Below are 15,459 nucleotides of genomic sequence, written 5' to 3'. Positions count from 1 at the left end.
CAGACCTGTGGAGGTTACTAATAAACACCAGCACATAATAAATGCACAAGAAGTGTCTCCTTCCTGTGAAAAAAAAAACCTGATATGAAATAGTGAAACAAACTTGGGTTTGGAGCCTACTATGTACAGCAGGTTGCAGAAGCCTGAACTCTGAATTTCTTGATATTCACAGCCTGTGTTTGAAACCATTTGGAGGTCGAGGCATACGAAGATTGAAGTGAGCGGTACCTGATTAACTTTGGTTGTCATTATTTGTTTAGTTAGTTTCCTCTCTCAAACCCATGTTCTTTTTTTTTGGTTTAGCTTGGTAAAAAATAAAAAAAGGAGGGCAGAAAGAGAGACTCTCTTTAATTGTCTCCTTCAGGTATTAGGCGAGCACAAGCAATTCTTTTTTAACCATTGCCTCTTACTAACCTCACTCTGCTCCAGGTGGTCAAAGCATTTTGTTCACCATTACAGATTTTTAGTATCTGCTGATACCTCCAACAAGGGTTCTAGTTCTGGCACTGTTTTTTGTGTATTTGTTCCTCCTTTTATATCAGAACGTCCTTTTGCAGAACTCCTGTATTCTTACTGGAGCTGCAAGAGCTATTCTCATTATCAGTGTCATGAGGCCTGCTCCTGTTGTCACACAAATATCCATTTGGGGCAGTTTTTAATTATGTATGAGAGCAGAGTTTAACTTGGGCTAGCTAAGTTCATTAAAAGCTCTAGTTAAGGCATCGCAGGATATGCATATGCGATGATGCCTCTTCTCCATAAGCTGAACTGTGTTACCGTTTCTTGGATTGCATTTTGAGAGGGTTTCAACCCTATGCCGTGGTACCAGGTGTTTCTCATCCGCAGTCATTTTCGAATGACAGAATGTAGATTTTTATGAATGTTTCACCCACAAATCTAGCCTTCGTGTACTCATATTCAGATACCCACAACTACAATGGACTGAAGAAAAAATTGTATAAAATCAATATTTATGCCGAAAAGTTGGTTCTTTCTCATATAGAATTGCCCCAAGAAAACAATGTGGGTCATAAATACAATCCTGCTCCATTTTCTCCCATGCAAATGCCTGGGCAAACAGAAGATACTTCTGAATATGTCAGACATTTTAGAAAAGCAAACTGTACCCCACACGAAGACTTTTCAAATCTAGGGACTAAGATGGCTATAGGACAGGCACACTGCCTGACCTTATCTGCCTCTGCTTTCTGCAGTAAGAGCATAACCTCCCCCTGCCAAAAACCCAGGGTCTAACCATGCTTAGAGGTCACAAGTTAAAGAGCTGCAGCGTTAACTTTAAATAAGCAAATCAGATCATACATGTAGTTTATTTAAAAAGTCACCCTCAGAAATCTGTAAGTTCATATTGCTCTCCTTAAGGAGACCTGCTGCTACAGTGAGCCATGTTAGACTGCTATTCTGAATTTTAAAATTTTTCCATTGTGCGTATCTTAAAATTAAAAACCTCACTACAGAGAAGATAACACATTACAGCTTCCATGTGCCAAGTGTCTAACAAATAGAAAAGAAAAATAGCAGTTTCCTACTTATTCGATATTTTCCTTTGTTCTCAGGCCATCTAGTGATAAATCTAAATATAAGTGTTTGCCTGACTTTTTTAATGTAAGGTTGGTATGAATCTGGACTAATGCTATTTTAACTTCTGGGAATTCCAGTGGTAAGAACAGCCCAAAAGGAAAATCAAGTATTCATCTATTTAAATCTGATATCTTACATTTTTCTTTTTCTGAGTGAATACTGGAATAATAAAGTATGAAAGGAAAATTAATGGAAATAAAGAGTACCATACTTCAAACCATCTGTTTACAGAAACCCCATGGTAAGGGTTTCCTTACATGGAGGTCTTACCAAATCTGTACTGAAGCAAGTGTGATTCACCAGTTTTTTCATCTTTAACGTTTCACTGCAGAGTGTTAGCAAATGAAAGTGGTTATGCGAATTCAGAGAGACGTTCTTACGCTGTGACATTTTCCAGCTCCTTTCCATTGCTATTCCTAAAGAAAAAGCTCACAAGAACTTGTGCTTTTAAGTAAAAACAAGAGGAAATTTAAAAATAGCTGCCTAAAAATATTTGGTTGGTTAGGGGAGTATAGAACTGATTTGAGTACTGAGATCAGTCTGAACTATAGTAAGTTACTATGCATCTTACCTCGTGAAGAAATGACAAGCTTAAATTGTTCCTGTTTGTGGTAATTGTGTAAGCTTTGGTACAGGATAGAAGACAAAACTGAAATACTTCTAACTGGCATTTGAATTACATTAACACCTTTTTGTATAGCCTGAGTGAAAGGTCACGCTAGACAAGCAGCATCTTCACTGTTTGTAAATGTCTAATTTGCTGCTTTTAAATTGCTGCGAACCTCACTCACTTAGTCTTGCTGAATGAATCCAGTGTTGCAAATACTTCTGACAAGCGAATATTTGCTTAGTGAGACTCCATTGTTCTTAATGGATTGAGAAGGACATGCAGAGGGAATGCATTTTTATTGTCTTACTGTCGTGCCATCTATCTGCTGTTGTTTCAGTGAGATGAAAGTAGCGCTGTGATAAAAGCCTCAGGTTTCTTAGTGCTCTATGTGGCATTTCCTATCCTACTGGTAGGTGTTAGTCAAAAAGTGCTTATCATCAGCATTTCTTCCTGTTGTAAAATATAAAAAAAATTTATATTTTATAAGAACTTTGACAGCCAGAGATAGAAATATAAACATATTTAAATACAAAACGAGGAAGCACACAGAGTTGGCCAAAGGCATCCCAGAGCTCTCTGGATGCAGTGTGCCTTTTGTGCTGGAGTCCAAGTAACTCCTGGGCACCTCTGTGGGTGAAACCTGATCTCCTCACTCCTGCGTGCCTACAGCTGACAGATGGCAGTCCAAGCTCTTAGCGTAGGGAGCGGAGCTCCTGGCCCGCGTGACGAGACGGACAGTGTTGTCAGAACTGAATCCCAGTGCTTCTTGCAGTGCTCTGCTATAGGAGCAGAAGGACATGCTATAGCAAAGCTATCGCTTGGACAAGGTGGTGGTTTTACTTTGTGCTTTGTAAAAGTTGTGGCTTGAAACTAATTCCTAAACCTAATTTTTAATCATGGTACGTCATTTCTAAATAGCTTGGAAGCTGAATCCAGCAAACAGTACAAACTAAGCAGCTTTTGGCTATATTTTTAGCCTGTTTTAGTCCATGCTTTGGTATTTGATCTGTGATTTACAAGTCTGGGCAAATATTTGTGCTTTTTGTTTTATGATTTGACACCTCTCAGATGAAAATCTTCAGCTGTGATTAGATTTCACCTGCCTGTGGCATCCCGTGCAATTGTTAGCCTTTGACCAGGGACCGTCCTGGAGGTCTCCATGAGCAAACGGATGTGAAAAAAAAGCAAAACTGAAAAAACTGGCGGAATGAGGTGTACCCATTTCTGTTTCAGCTCCCACCAAGAAGCAGATTTCGTCCATAATCTGTGAAATATGTTTGGTGATTAGTGAGTGGTGATTAGCGCTGTCCTCCTGTTAAATAGTTTTCATAACAGCTGAAACGTTTGTGGGTCTTGATATATATTTTTATAATACAAAGTGGTTTTAAATACAATTAAATCCATTTTGTCTGGGATTAATATAATACAAAGAATATCTTAGTTTAGATCTGTGTGGGACAGTCAGCCTTAGATGTACCCTAAAAAATTGATTCATGTCATGCTCTTCCTTGAATTGTGCAGAAGGAAGAGAATAGCTGTAAGTGGAAGTCAGTGCTATGAAGGTTTCTTTCACCAAATATTCTGATTGTGTCTAGAAATCATTATGTACCCCTAGCTGAAATTTCACTGCTGAAATTTTGCTGACCTTTGTTTACGTCCCTGGAAGCCGGCTGAAGTTATAGGATGAATCTGGGCAAGTGCTGGGTGCGTGCCAGCAAGGGAGAGGACAGCAGTCTAACAGCTGTAACTCTAGGAGCACACTGGACCAGATTCTAATTTTGAAATGAAGTGGAGCTTCTTTACATTCACTTCTGTGCAGGCAGCATAAGCATTTGGCCCATTTTTTATCATTTCACTATCAGGCCACACACTCGCTAAATAAAGTATTCTGGGCTGAAAGAAAAGTAAAAAAAAATATTTAAAATATCAGTTTGTTCTTTCAGACAGTGGTGAATATACATCATTTTGAAATAAGAAAATTGCACTGGAAACATCAGTACCCATAAAACATTTAGAAGGAAGTTAATCTATCAAAATTAAGCGTAAATAATTTAAAAATGCTCCTCTGATATTTCAACTGTGTAAATACATTGAATCTGCAACACACTGGTGAACATGTCATTTTTGAGCACAGCTTTGATTGTAAAAAATGTAAATGAAGATATTTGAAGTACAAACCAGGGTAAGCAAGAGGAATATTTTGCTCGTAAGACCAGCAATCACAAAAACACCTGGTGAAATAAATGGGAGGTGATTATCAGGAAACTCCAGCAACTCCCAGATTTGCCAGTTATTTTTGTAGCTGGTTTGATCAAATCGTCTGATTTCTAAATAACTAATAGAGAGGCATAAAGTTCATTCGCTGCAAAGTGAAATTAGCTAGACTTCAAGTCAGAGTAATCTGATTTAGGCATCACATTCAGTTTAAGGCTGAAAATAATAGCAGGGATAACTCCTGCCGCTCTCTTTTTTTGTCAAATAGTTCTCAGAGTGCTCTGTGTAAGCTACAGATCTTACTTTGGCACTTGACCATCTGCAGCTGCTTCACTCCAGCCCCTAGTGAGTTAGTGTCCATGAAGTCCATCTTAATGAAGTAGAGGAAAGGGTCTTCAGGAATATAAAAGATTTACCCTGCTTAGCATGGAGCTGTGTGCAATGTGAAATAGAGAGCAAGTGGGGTATGTGCTGCTATTTGAAAAGATCTGCGGTTTAAATAGCCCCCTCTAAGAGGCTGCTAACTGTGTTTGTAGCTGGCTTAGCATGCCAAATGCTGCAGATCGGGTGGTTCAGCTCCTCGTTGATTGTTCATGTAATAAAAATGCTAAGGCCTTTTTACCTATTTATTTCTGCTTCCTTTGAGCTTTGGGTTTACTGGTATGTGAAAGGAAAAAATCAAGCATATGTTCAGTTGCTCAATCAACCTTTTCTCAATCCACACTCAGTGATCTCAGTGAGTCATTACGGCATAATTACAATTTGAGTGTGATATGCTGTTTGTGGAAAAGTATCTATTTTTAGCCAAAGAAACACTACAGTGCCTGAAAGGAGGAGAAAGAAAGAAAAAAAGGAAGGAAGAAAATCTTTAACCAGCAAATCAATGCCATTGTTAACTGATATTACGAGACACCCTGTAGATTTACAGCGCTTCCATTCAGCCACATAAAAACTGCACTGAAAGGAATGCCTACCAGGGGTTAAATCTGTATGCCTGCACTGCAGCCTATTTCTGTCAACACTCAGCTCAGGAAATAAACATTTATGCCTTCTGAAATGAAAGTGTATTTTTGAAGACTAGCCGTCAGATATTTTTTGCGCTTCACACTTTCCAATGCTTAGCCTTTTTTGTAAGTTGACTGCAAAGTGCATCAGTTTGCTAGGCAAAAAGAAAAAAAATCGTGACAAGTGCCCATGGCATCATTGTCAAGCACACGAGTGTCTAGTAGAAGATGGCAGGAGGGTTGGCACAAAACATGCTTCCTTCAAGCTTATTACCTCAGGGGTACCTGACTCTTGAGAAGCCTTTCAATCCTTCCAAATGACGTTGTTGCAAACTGTCATCCGGTTTATTTGGAGTGCACTGTATTGCAGATAAACATGCTATTTAACTGCAGGTCAAGGTACAGAGTCATTCTGTTAGCAAATGCCTGAGATACATTAAATGGCACTGACTTGAGGAGGGAGATGAAAAGAGATCAAAGTTGTCACCAGTGTGTACAGAATGGTACATGCTAAGGGGGGAAAAGGTACACAACATTGTATTTTAAAAATCCATTATGCCGCTGTACATTTAAAACTATGACCTGTCAGATGCCGAGGATTAAGGAGCCACACAATGCATGGCAAAGTTCAAAATCACACCGTCATGCAGCCTCTCAGCCCTGTTTGGGGAGAGCTTAGAGTTGTGCCTTGGAAGGCTATCGCTGGTCCAGATAGCTGGAAATGTATTTACGTATGATTTGGGGACTTTTTTCAAATAGTTACATTTTAAAATAGAAAATATCCACTTGTCACAGAGCACAGTTGGTTCGAGGGGGTTCATATAACTAAAGAGCACAGAATCAGAGCAAAGTTTGGCGTGAGATAAGGGTAACATCCTCAAAATATTTAAAAAGAGATCTCCGCATGTAAATACACATGCCCGTATAATCTGTGGCTTTTCCTGTGACTTGCTGAATGTCTATTCAAAGGGCTTTGGTGTTGTGCAAGAGACATGGTGGGTGCTTTCACGTTTTCTGGAAAAGCAAAGCAAAACAAAACCGGCTAATTATAGCAGGATGCCATTTTACGTTCCCATGAGGGATGCCTTTAAAAGTTAAAACATGCTTTCACTGAGCAGGCTTTCAAGAGAAAGTTACTTCTATCCAGGAGAAAATAACCATGTTTATTTCTCTTTTTAGTGGACAGCAGAACAGTGTGGTTTATATTTGCCAGTTTTTCTAGCATGTAAAAATTTTCTATTGATTTTTTTATGTTTCATATACAAACAATTAGTGTATTTACTGCACCAGAACACAGATTCTTCAAATTGGAGTACAATAGCTCATCAGCAGAATCCCATTTTCCCCCCACACAGAGCATATGTGATTTCCTTTGACTCTGGCATGCAATAAATGTTACTGAAACATAGCATTATTTTTAAAGAAAAATAGTAATAAAGTAGATAATAAAAGAAGAAAGTTGGGAGTTTTCAGAAAAAAACAGAATAGAGAGAAATTGCAGGTTAAACTTTTTTTAATCAAAACTGATTTTATTGCTTTTTGCTTAATTAAACTCCTCAGAAGTATGTGAAACATTGCTATAGCTGAAAAATTGTTAATTTGTAAATCACAGGGACAAAAGGGCTCCACTGCAACTTTAAAGTTTCTATGCACGTAAATGTCAATAGAGTGCCTTCTCCATCATCAGCACTAAATTCACATTGATGCCTCTTTTCTTCTCTGTATTGATCCTTCCATGAGAACGTAGATTTGTATCTGTTAATTAATGCGTCCTGAAACAGCGTTTGTATTAATCAGGCAGATAAGAAAAATTGGATGCCTGCACCCTCATGACAACCGTAAAAGTGCTGGCCCTGATAAAATCGTGGATGGACCTCAATAAAAAAGTTCCTCCTTCCACTCAATAAACTAATCATCCTGCTTTTAATTATTCGGCAGAAAGATGTGTGGAGATTGGAGAATGTGTAAATCTATTTACTAACAGCAGTGTCTGGGAGGGAGAATAGGGCTGTCACAGGACGGTGCTGCAGGCTACGTTCTCTGTCCATCTGCTACTGCAGAAAAACTGGTCTTGAAAGACGGTGAAGGAACAGAAATGTTGAAGCTAATTGAAATCATGAAATCCTCCTTATAATCTTTCAAATGGTTATTTCTTCTCCATTTCCCTCTTATTTATTTTAATCACAGATGTGTTATTTTCCATTGTCACCTCCTCAAGGGTTTCATGTTGTTGTTGGCTCAGTTTTTGATGTTTTTTTTGAAGGCAGAGAGCTACACTTCTATCACAAGACAGAAAAGACAGTATGAGAAAATGAAAACAAATAAGAAAGGGAAGAGGAAAGAGAGGGAGAAGAACATGCAGCCAGTTTTATATTTCATTTTTTATGGATGCCTGGTGGTTTGGATGTGTTTTTTTTATTGTATTAGTTTTGTTGCTTAGTGCTTACAGATAAAATCTTGTCTGGAGTAGCTGCCTTGTACATTTACTAGTTTATGATATATTCCTACTTGATTGTAACTCATGACTTTCAAAACAGAAAAATGCATTTAAGTGTAACTGAACAACAAAAAGAATGTTCTTACAGCAGGAACCATGTCAGAGAACATGTAAGCAGCTCCATAAACAACTAAATGAAAGCCTCAGACATGTCTTAAGACCCCTTAAGAAAAGCTTGACTAATCTCCTTTGATGATTTTATTAAGTACTTGTGGTTGACGGTGCCAACTGGCAAACTACTGCATTTCACCAACAGGCCAGGAAATCACATCCTCTCCCATATTCTTCTGTAGCAACTAATGTGGTTGGGATATTAGCAGTTCGATATAATAAATTAAGAGGTACTGTAAACAAGAGCCTGAAAAGGTAAGACAATAAAGATGTTTGCCCTTAGCGATCCTATTAGCTCAGAGAGCAGGGGGGAAAAAAAAAGAAAGCAAAACTTAAATTCATTAGGAGACATTTATTAAATTTTCGCTTGCAGTCACAAAAATGATAGTGTGACTGCTATTCACTTGGCACTTCAATGTGCCATCCTGTTATTTCAACAAGTGCAGGAGAGGCAGGAGGCATTACGGGAGTAGTTAGCATCTTTTCTGAAGAGGGTAGGTGTTACTTCTCTTTCCACTGAGGTTAAAGTTCAAAGACAATTTGCCTCGTTGTGATAATCACCCTAATTCTATTAAAGTATCCAATCTTCCCTTTTAAAAAAGCCCCCCCTCTCCCCCCAGTTATCCTCCTTGGTTTACGAGAATGATGAACAGAGCCTCACAGTGTCAGGTTTTAGAACTAAGAATGGATAGTTCCGAACTAAGAAGACATACAAACTCCAGGTGGTAACTGTAATATTCCCCCAAATTAATAATTCCTACAGAAAGAGCTTACAAATCCATACTTGTTCATAACTTTTGGTCTTGCTTAGAAAACCTTTGATTTTATGTTACTGACTTTCCTGTAGTAGAGGGAGGAGGGGAGGCACAGAAGCAGAAAGAAGAATAAGAGAGTACAGACATGGTGTATCAAAGTTTATATAAAAATGAAAAGAGGATAAAATTTATGACAAATCTAAACCTGCTTAATATTTTTCCTGCATTCTTTTTTTTTTTTTTTTTCCTGTACAGGATTCTCCACTTTGTCTCTAGCTGACCAGATGAGCCTTCTGCAGAGTGCTTGGATGGAGATTTTGATTCTGGGTGTTGTATACCGGTCACTTTCTTTCGAGGATGAGCTTGTATATGCTGAAGATTATATTATGGATGAAGACCAGTCCAAATTAGCAGGCCTTCTTGACCTCAACAATGCCATACTGCAGCTGGTAAAGAAATACAAGAGCATGAAGCTGGAGAAAGAAGAGTTTGTCACCCTCAAAGCTATAGCACTTGCTAATTCAGGTTGGCAGAGTGGCACGATGGTTGCTACATTTTTCATACGTCACTTTTTTTTCTCTCCCTAATACCTTCTGCATGTTTGTTTTAAACATGGCTTTAGAGTAAGAAATTGCTAATCATGCCTTAGGTTACAGTGCCTCTTAGTCTAAAAGGCAACAAACTAAGCGGTTCAAACTGAAGAAGAGCTTTCCGGTTCTAAGTAATTGTGGAATATGTTCCTAAGGGAGTACAGAATAATGCAGTGAATGATTTGGAGAGTATTTTACAGGCAGAGATCCTTTCAAATGAATATAGATGTTGTTCTCCTAAATCCATTCCGTAATCCAGACAAGTCTAATCATTGCAGTTAAAATGAACAGAAAGGATGGCTGCACAAGTGTATGCTGTATATGTTCTCTTTAAATACAGCTACTGATTTATTTGTTGGGGTGAATTTAGGATATGGGCAGAGGGAGGAAATTCTTACTTAATCTCACAGGGACCGCACCTTACCTCTGCTCTTATGGTAATACTTCTGCTTTTATGATCCTCTGCTTTTATGGTAATACTTCAAAAATTATTACCTGTGCAGAAGGGGTTAAAAATCTCAGAAAGAATTTTTTTTTCTGCATTTGAATTTAAAAGTGCTGAAGCAGTGAATAGTGTCTGATAAGTAAAAATCGTTTGCGCTTTGTTGTTTTTCCTTTTGTGTCTCCTTAATGCTTTATTGTGGTCTTAAGTCCCTTTTAGCATTTGCATAAAGTTCACGATAGATCCCTCTTTAATGACGTGCCGATCATTAGATACCTGTGTGTCAATAACATGCTCTGATGCTATGTTCCATTGACAGTCACACCGTGCCCCTCCATCTGCTTTTGTTTTGACCCTATCTTTGAACTTTATCTTGGTTGCTGGCCAGTAGTTTTCCCTTTAATTACAAGAAGGAAACTGTCAATAAAATCTGTTAAATGGGATGCAATGAGTGGCTTGAATGGGCGGACGGCTATTTGTTCAAATTCTGCAGCATTCAAGGTATTGACAGTTTGTTTTCTGGGGCCATATGTGACGATCAATCTCAGGCTGGGCTCAGCCGCGCTGAAAAATGAAAAACCAGATTGCTTTTGCTTACTTGTGGATGACGACTTGTGATTTGGCGCGGTCCTAGTGAGATGAGACCTTCTGCCCAAATTGCCCCCCTGAGAGCTAGGACGCGTGACTGTTTTTAGAAATAATTTTTTAATTGATTTTGTAATTAACAGTTCATCTACAATATTGATGCATGAATCCCAGATTGATAGGAGGGAAATTGTTTTCAACAATGAAGTTGTACTTTCCTATTTGTCTTTGTAATGTGATTTAGCACTCTGCATTTTTAATTGGAAAAATAATTCAAAAACTTGCAAAGCCAAAATGCTATTAGTTTCTTTGTAAAATACTCTCCACCTCACTAACTCTATCCTTAGTTTTAGAATATTGTTTTATTTACAGAATTAAAAGAAAATGCTGAAATGCCCCTCAAAGATCAAAATCAGGTTTTTTGGGGAAGGATTATTTATTTTTGACCAATCTAAATACACTCTTCAGAGCACTTTGCAGCCACAAGAGGGTTTTTCTCAAGATTGTTCATGTTCAGTGAGTAGAACAAGAAGGTTACTTGGAAGTAGGAGTCTAAATTGAAAAGTTCTTGTATTTGTTTAATTCTATACTTGAAGGACTTTGAATTAGAAATATTTCTACAGCTTATTCAATGAAAAGGATACGGGGCTAGAATGTAAGGTCAAAGTGTTAGATAATACTAACACTTTTTTTTTCCCCAGATGTGCAGTATCTAAGCGATAATAAAAGATACTGCTGCCAAAAAAGTTTCATCATACATTCTACATAGAGTATGTCAAAATCATCTATAGCTTCATTAACTTCACTGGGAATTACAACCAGGATAATGTCAGAGATAGATAAATATAATTCAGCATGCTAAAAATCAGGGCACATCTAAGTGAAAATATTTCCTTCTCTCATCTGAATAGAAATAAAACTGCTGTTTTAAAATGAAAGTATTGCAAGGAAGAGTTAAAAAAGCAGACCAGCTGTTTAACACCTATTTGACTTCTTTTTCAACAGTATGTTTTGACTGCTGACATTAAACATTTCAGTTTCAGATTGTACATGCAGCAGATATCAAACCTCTACCAGTAACTACACTAACATGTAGGTGTAAAATAGCACCTGCAGAATTACAGGCCATTATAGCATATCAGACCCCTAGTGTTTCAATTTACAAATGCTGCTAAAACTACAGTACAGCTCTTTTCATAGACAAAACCAGAAGATAATTTATTTTTACATAACTATGAACTTGATTAATGTAAATGCAGCTATAGTGGAAAAATGAAGTAAAACGCCATTATAAAAATAATAAGTTAACAATTCATGCTTAAATATATTTTGTTGCTACCTCCACTTTCTTCAAAAACTTCTAATGCTATTCCACTGTTTATTTTTCCGGTTTAAAGTAAATCAATAATTCTTGCACATTTCAGACATTTCTGCCATATCCATTCTGTCTAATAAGATTCCCAGGCTAACTCTAGTGTAAATAGTAGATGAAAGTGGTCTTATGGCATTGTACTTCTGTTAGTGATTTATGATACACTGTCCTGTTATTTTCTGCTGGTATATAGGAGCATTTGCTAGTACATGGGACCAGAAAAAGAAATTGTGAGTTGTCTTAATATTGGTTTTATTTTGTTTAAATAAATAGCACAAGCTTTGTTTTGGCCAACACATTTCAGTATCATGAACATTAAAATACCCTAACTATTAACTTTTCTTTCAGCTAACAGGGTCCACTAGTACAAAAGCTGAGATAATTCTGCCATTTGGTTTCCAAAAAGGGGGGAGGAGGTGCCATTTTTCAAGGAAATTCTCAGGCAGCTGTTATCAAATGTTCCCTTCTCAATGTTTACCAGTGCCTCTCTGCATCTAGAAATCTTCAGAAATGCAAAAAGTATCAGCCTTATTTATAGTCAAATGATTTCAAACGGTGTGCATACACAGTCTGGAAAGTTTAAATACATACATGAGAGGACAAATGTTGTATACACATTTCAGTCCTGTGTACTTCAAAGATTATACAGACATGATTTCAACAGTTACGTTTAATTTCTAGTGCTTAATAAGGGATTTATCTGGTCAGTTTTAAACATCTGAATTGATTCAGTAGTAATTAATACACTCTTTATGCTTGAACACCAGAGAAGTCCCTCCTGCCACAGTCTAGTCCTTGTCCTGTCCATGTTACTAGTTCCTTCCTTCTTTCTTTTGCTTCTATGCACAAAAGCAAACGAGTACCTTGAAGCTGCTGGATGCGGATGCCCTGTGTTCCACCTTGCACTGCCCAAATGAAGCAATCTGGCACCAATGAGCACTTTGTTTACCCACGCAGAAAATCAACTCTGAACGGTTTCCAAAACATGCATGTACCAATTACTTCCTCGTGTGGATGGGAAGGTGAAATATTTACACAATATGTGCAAGTGTACACACGTGCGCACATTCACACACACACACTCCTACACATAAAAAATGACCTGCTCATCTCTTTCGCATTAGAAAATGGTCTCATGTATTGATTAGGTAATACTAAGCAGGGAGATGCAGGTGAGCAGTTTTTGAAATTGCCTAATCAGTAAGGACTACATTGTGCCTTCAGGCCAAATGTTGCAAAAGAGCTCAGAAGTCATAACTGAGACCAGATTTTTAAGAAAAGCTCAGTTCCCATCTAAGAACTAAAATGAAAAACAGGAGTGTCAAAATACATTAGCACATTTGAAAATCTGATCTGTTTGTCTCTGCCTAATAGGCTGCTGGGATCTTGAAAAATTTGGCCCAAATGTGGATGCTAAGCACTTAAAAGCATAACCGTATGCACTGTTTAAAATTTAATGTTAAGCCTTAATGCTGACTGCCTAGCCCACACTACTTGAAGCAGAAAAGGACCTCTGTTCCCCATCATGATTTCTGGTTTCTCTTATTAATTATCTCTTTAAAAAAGGCACTTTCAGTACCAAAGGAGTGAGCATGAAGGAGCACCCTGTGCTTCGTAACATAATGAAACGCAGATCAACACTGATGCCAGTGAAGTTTCACAATCGTCTATCCTTCTAAAAAATGTAGTTCTTACCTACAACTTTAATAGCTTTCCAGCCACCAAAAAAATGTACTCAGAGCACTAGGGTATTATTGTTAAATAGTATTTTCATAGTAGGAATTAATTGGTAGATTGCTGTAGGTTGCTTATTCCACAAGACATTTATCAGCTTTATTCCCTGTATAGACAGTGGTTTATCATATATTGCAAAAGGTTATATTTAGTTTCTGATAATGCCAATTTTTTCATTTTATTTAGTCATCCTTCTGTAGCTTGTCAGTATCAGAATTCATGATTAAAACATATCTGTCATAAATAGGTATGTATATAAATAGCTTGATATACATACACGTGTGGGTGTGTCATTGGTATGTTACTAGTGTTTATTTTGCTGAATATAAATAGCAAGGTGTGTTAACTCTATTCATATCATCCTCTATAATAAAAAGTGTTATGGCATAGAAAGAAATGAAAGAAGGAGGAAATTGCTGGTATAAACAGTTTCCTGTTGCACGAACACAGTTTCTTCCTCAGATTCTGTTTTCATGTAATCAAATAGATGGCACCACAGTTCTTAGAGAAGATAAATATCTCTGCTACCATTTGCTAGGTTTAAGTATTTTTGCTCTATTGGTTGGTCTAGTGACCAAATAACTTTGAGATATTCCTCACTTAGTATGAGATAGGTAGGTGTTACCCCCATTTTATGTGTTAGTAGCTGGAGGCTCGCAAAAGCGAAGCGGCGAGGCCAAGCCTGTGGAGCCTGGAGGAGAGGAGCCCAGGTTCCTTGCTCCCCAGGCAGCCCCGCAACCGAAGGGCTCTACTGCTCCTGCCAAGGGCCTGCTCTGTGCTGACTGGTGAATTTGCTGTGAAGCAAATCCACATCACTGGATAGGAAAGCAAGTGTATGCATTGCTGTGTCACCAATACAATTGCTAGTATTAGCTGTTATTCACCCTGCTTTTCCACAGCAGTAAAACAGTGGCCCTCACTGGTTATTACAGCAATTATTTCAATCTTGTAGTGTCTAAAAAGGACTTTGAAACATTCATTCAACATTTTCTTTTATTTGGTATCTTATCTCTATCATGCAATTTCCCCTTTCCAGGGTTTTAGTAGCCTTACTCAGTAGGCATTTGAACAAATTGCATATTATGCAATTTGTTCTGCATTGCTGGAATATTTCTTTATTCATTGCACTCATCCTAGTGGAAAGTAAGCCATTTCAGGAAGAAGAAAAGGTGGTTTACTGTGTTTTAACTTACCTTATGTCTATATATACACTGTGTTTTCAGAACACTGTTAATCCAATCACCTCCTGAAATAAACAGGTGTGTTCTGTGAATTTATTTCTTTTCTTACTGCATCTTAGTCCTGCCATGTTTTAGATACTGTTTTGAGGCTTCAGTTTTCATGTCTCTCCTTAAAAGTTGGCTGAACCACTGTAATCCAGCCTAAGCCCTTGTATCAGTTTTACGAGCCTCTGTTTTACATTTTTAGGTGCCACTGCCCATAACCACTAAGGACAAGGAATTCTTAATTTATTTGTCCTTAGTTTTCTACATATATTATGATTGAACTGTCCATTTCCAGTGAAATAATCCAGATTTCAAACTGTTTTTGCCATGCTCTTTTTCACAAGAAAATATTCTGTTTGTCTGTGCCCTTGTCTCCAGCCCAACCATGCAGACTCCAGCAAATAGTTCTGTTCAGGAAAGATACACAAATAGATTATCAAAATTACATATAGCTGTTGATCTTAAATAGGGATGACCAAAGTAAATATCTGAGGCAATTACAACTCTAGACTGGAAAAGGATGGGCATTACTGGGCAGAGGAACCAAGAACTTAGTTTGATTTGTTATAGAGGATTTCCATCCTTTGCTTCTATCTTAAGCAATATATTTTCCAAAATGTTGTCACTGTGTTGTGTTTTTCATAAAAATTAGATATAAATTTTTATTAAAATGAGATATAAACACAATATGGGCAAGCACTTTGCAAAAGTGCAAGTTTC

General features: G+C 37.6%; 1 protein-coding gene across 16 annotated transcripts in view; it reads left to right on the top strand.

Moving 5' to 3' along the window:
- The window catches only part of ESRRG (estrogen related receptor gamma), a 412,544-nt gene that overhangs the window by 388,050 nt on the left and 9,035 nt on the right, over positions 1-15,459 (top strand). For all 16 annotated transcript variants that reach the window (XM_064509690.1, XM_064509701.1, XM_064509688.1 and 13 more), the window contains one exon: positions 9,046-9,315. In XM_064509690.1, coding sequence (XP_064365760.1) covers positions 9,046-9,315 — 270 coding nt within the window. The remainder of the gene's footprint in view (positions 1-9,045; positions 9,316-15,459) is intronic.

This window comes from Dromaius novaehollandiae, chromosome 3 (genome assembly GCF_036370855.1).
Source record: "Dromaius novaehollandiae isolate bDroNov1 chromosome 3, bDroNov1.hap1, whole genome shotgun sequence".
Classification (NCBI taxonomy): domain Eukaryota; kingdom Metazoa; phylum Chordata; class Aves; order Casuariiformes; family Dromaiidae; genus Dromaius; species Dromaius novaehollandiae.
This window is presented reverse-complemented; position numbering and strand designations above follow the sequence as displayed.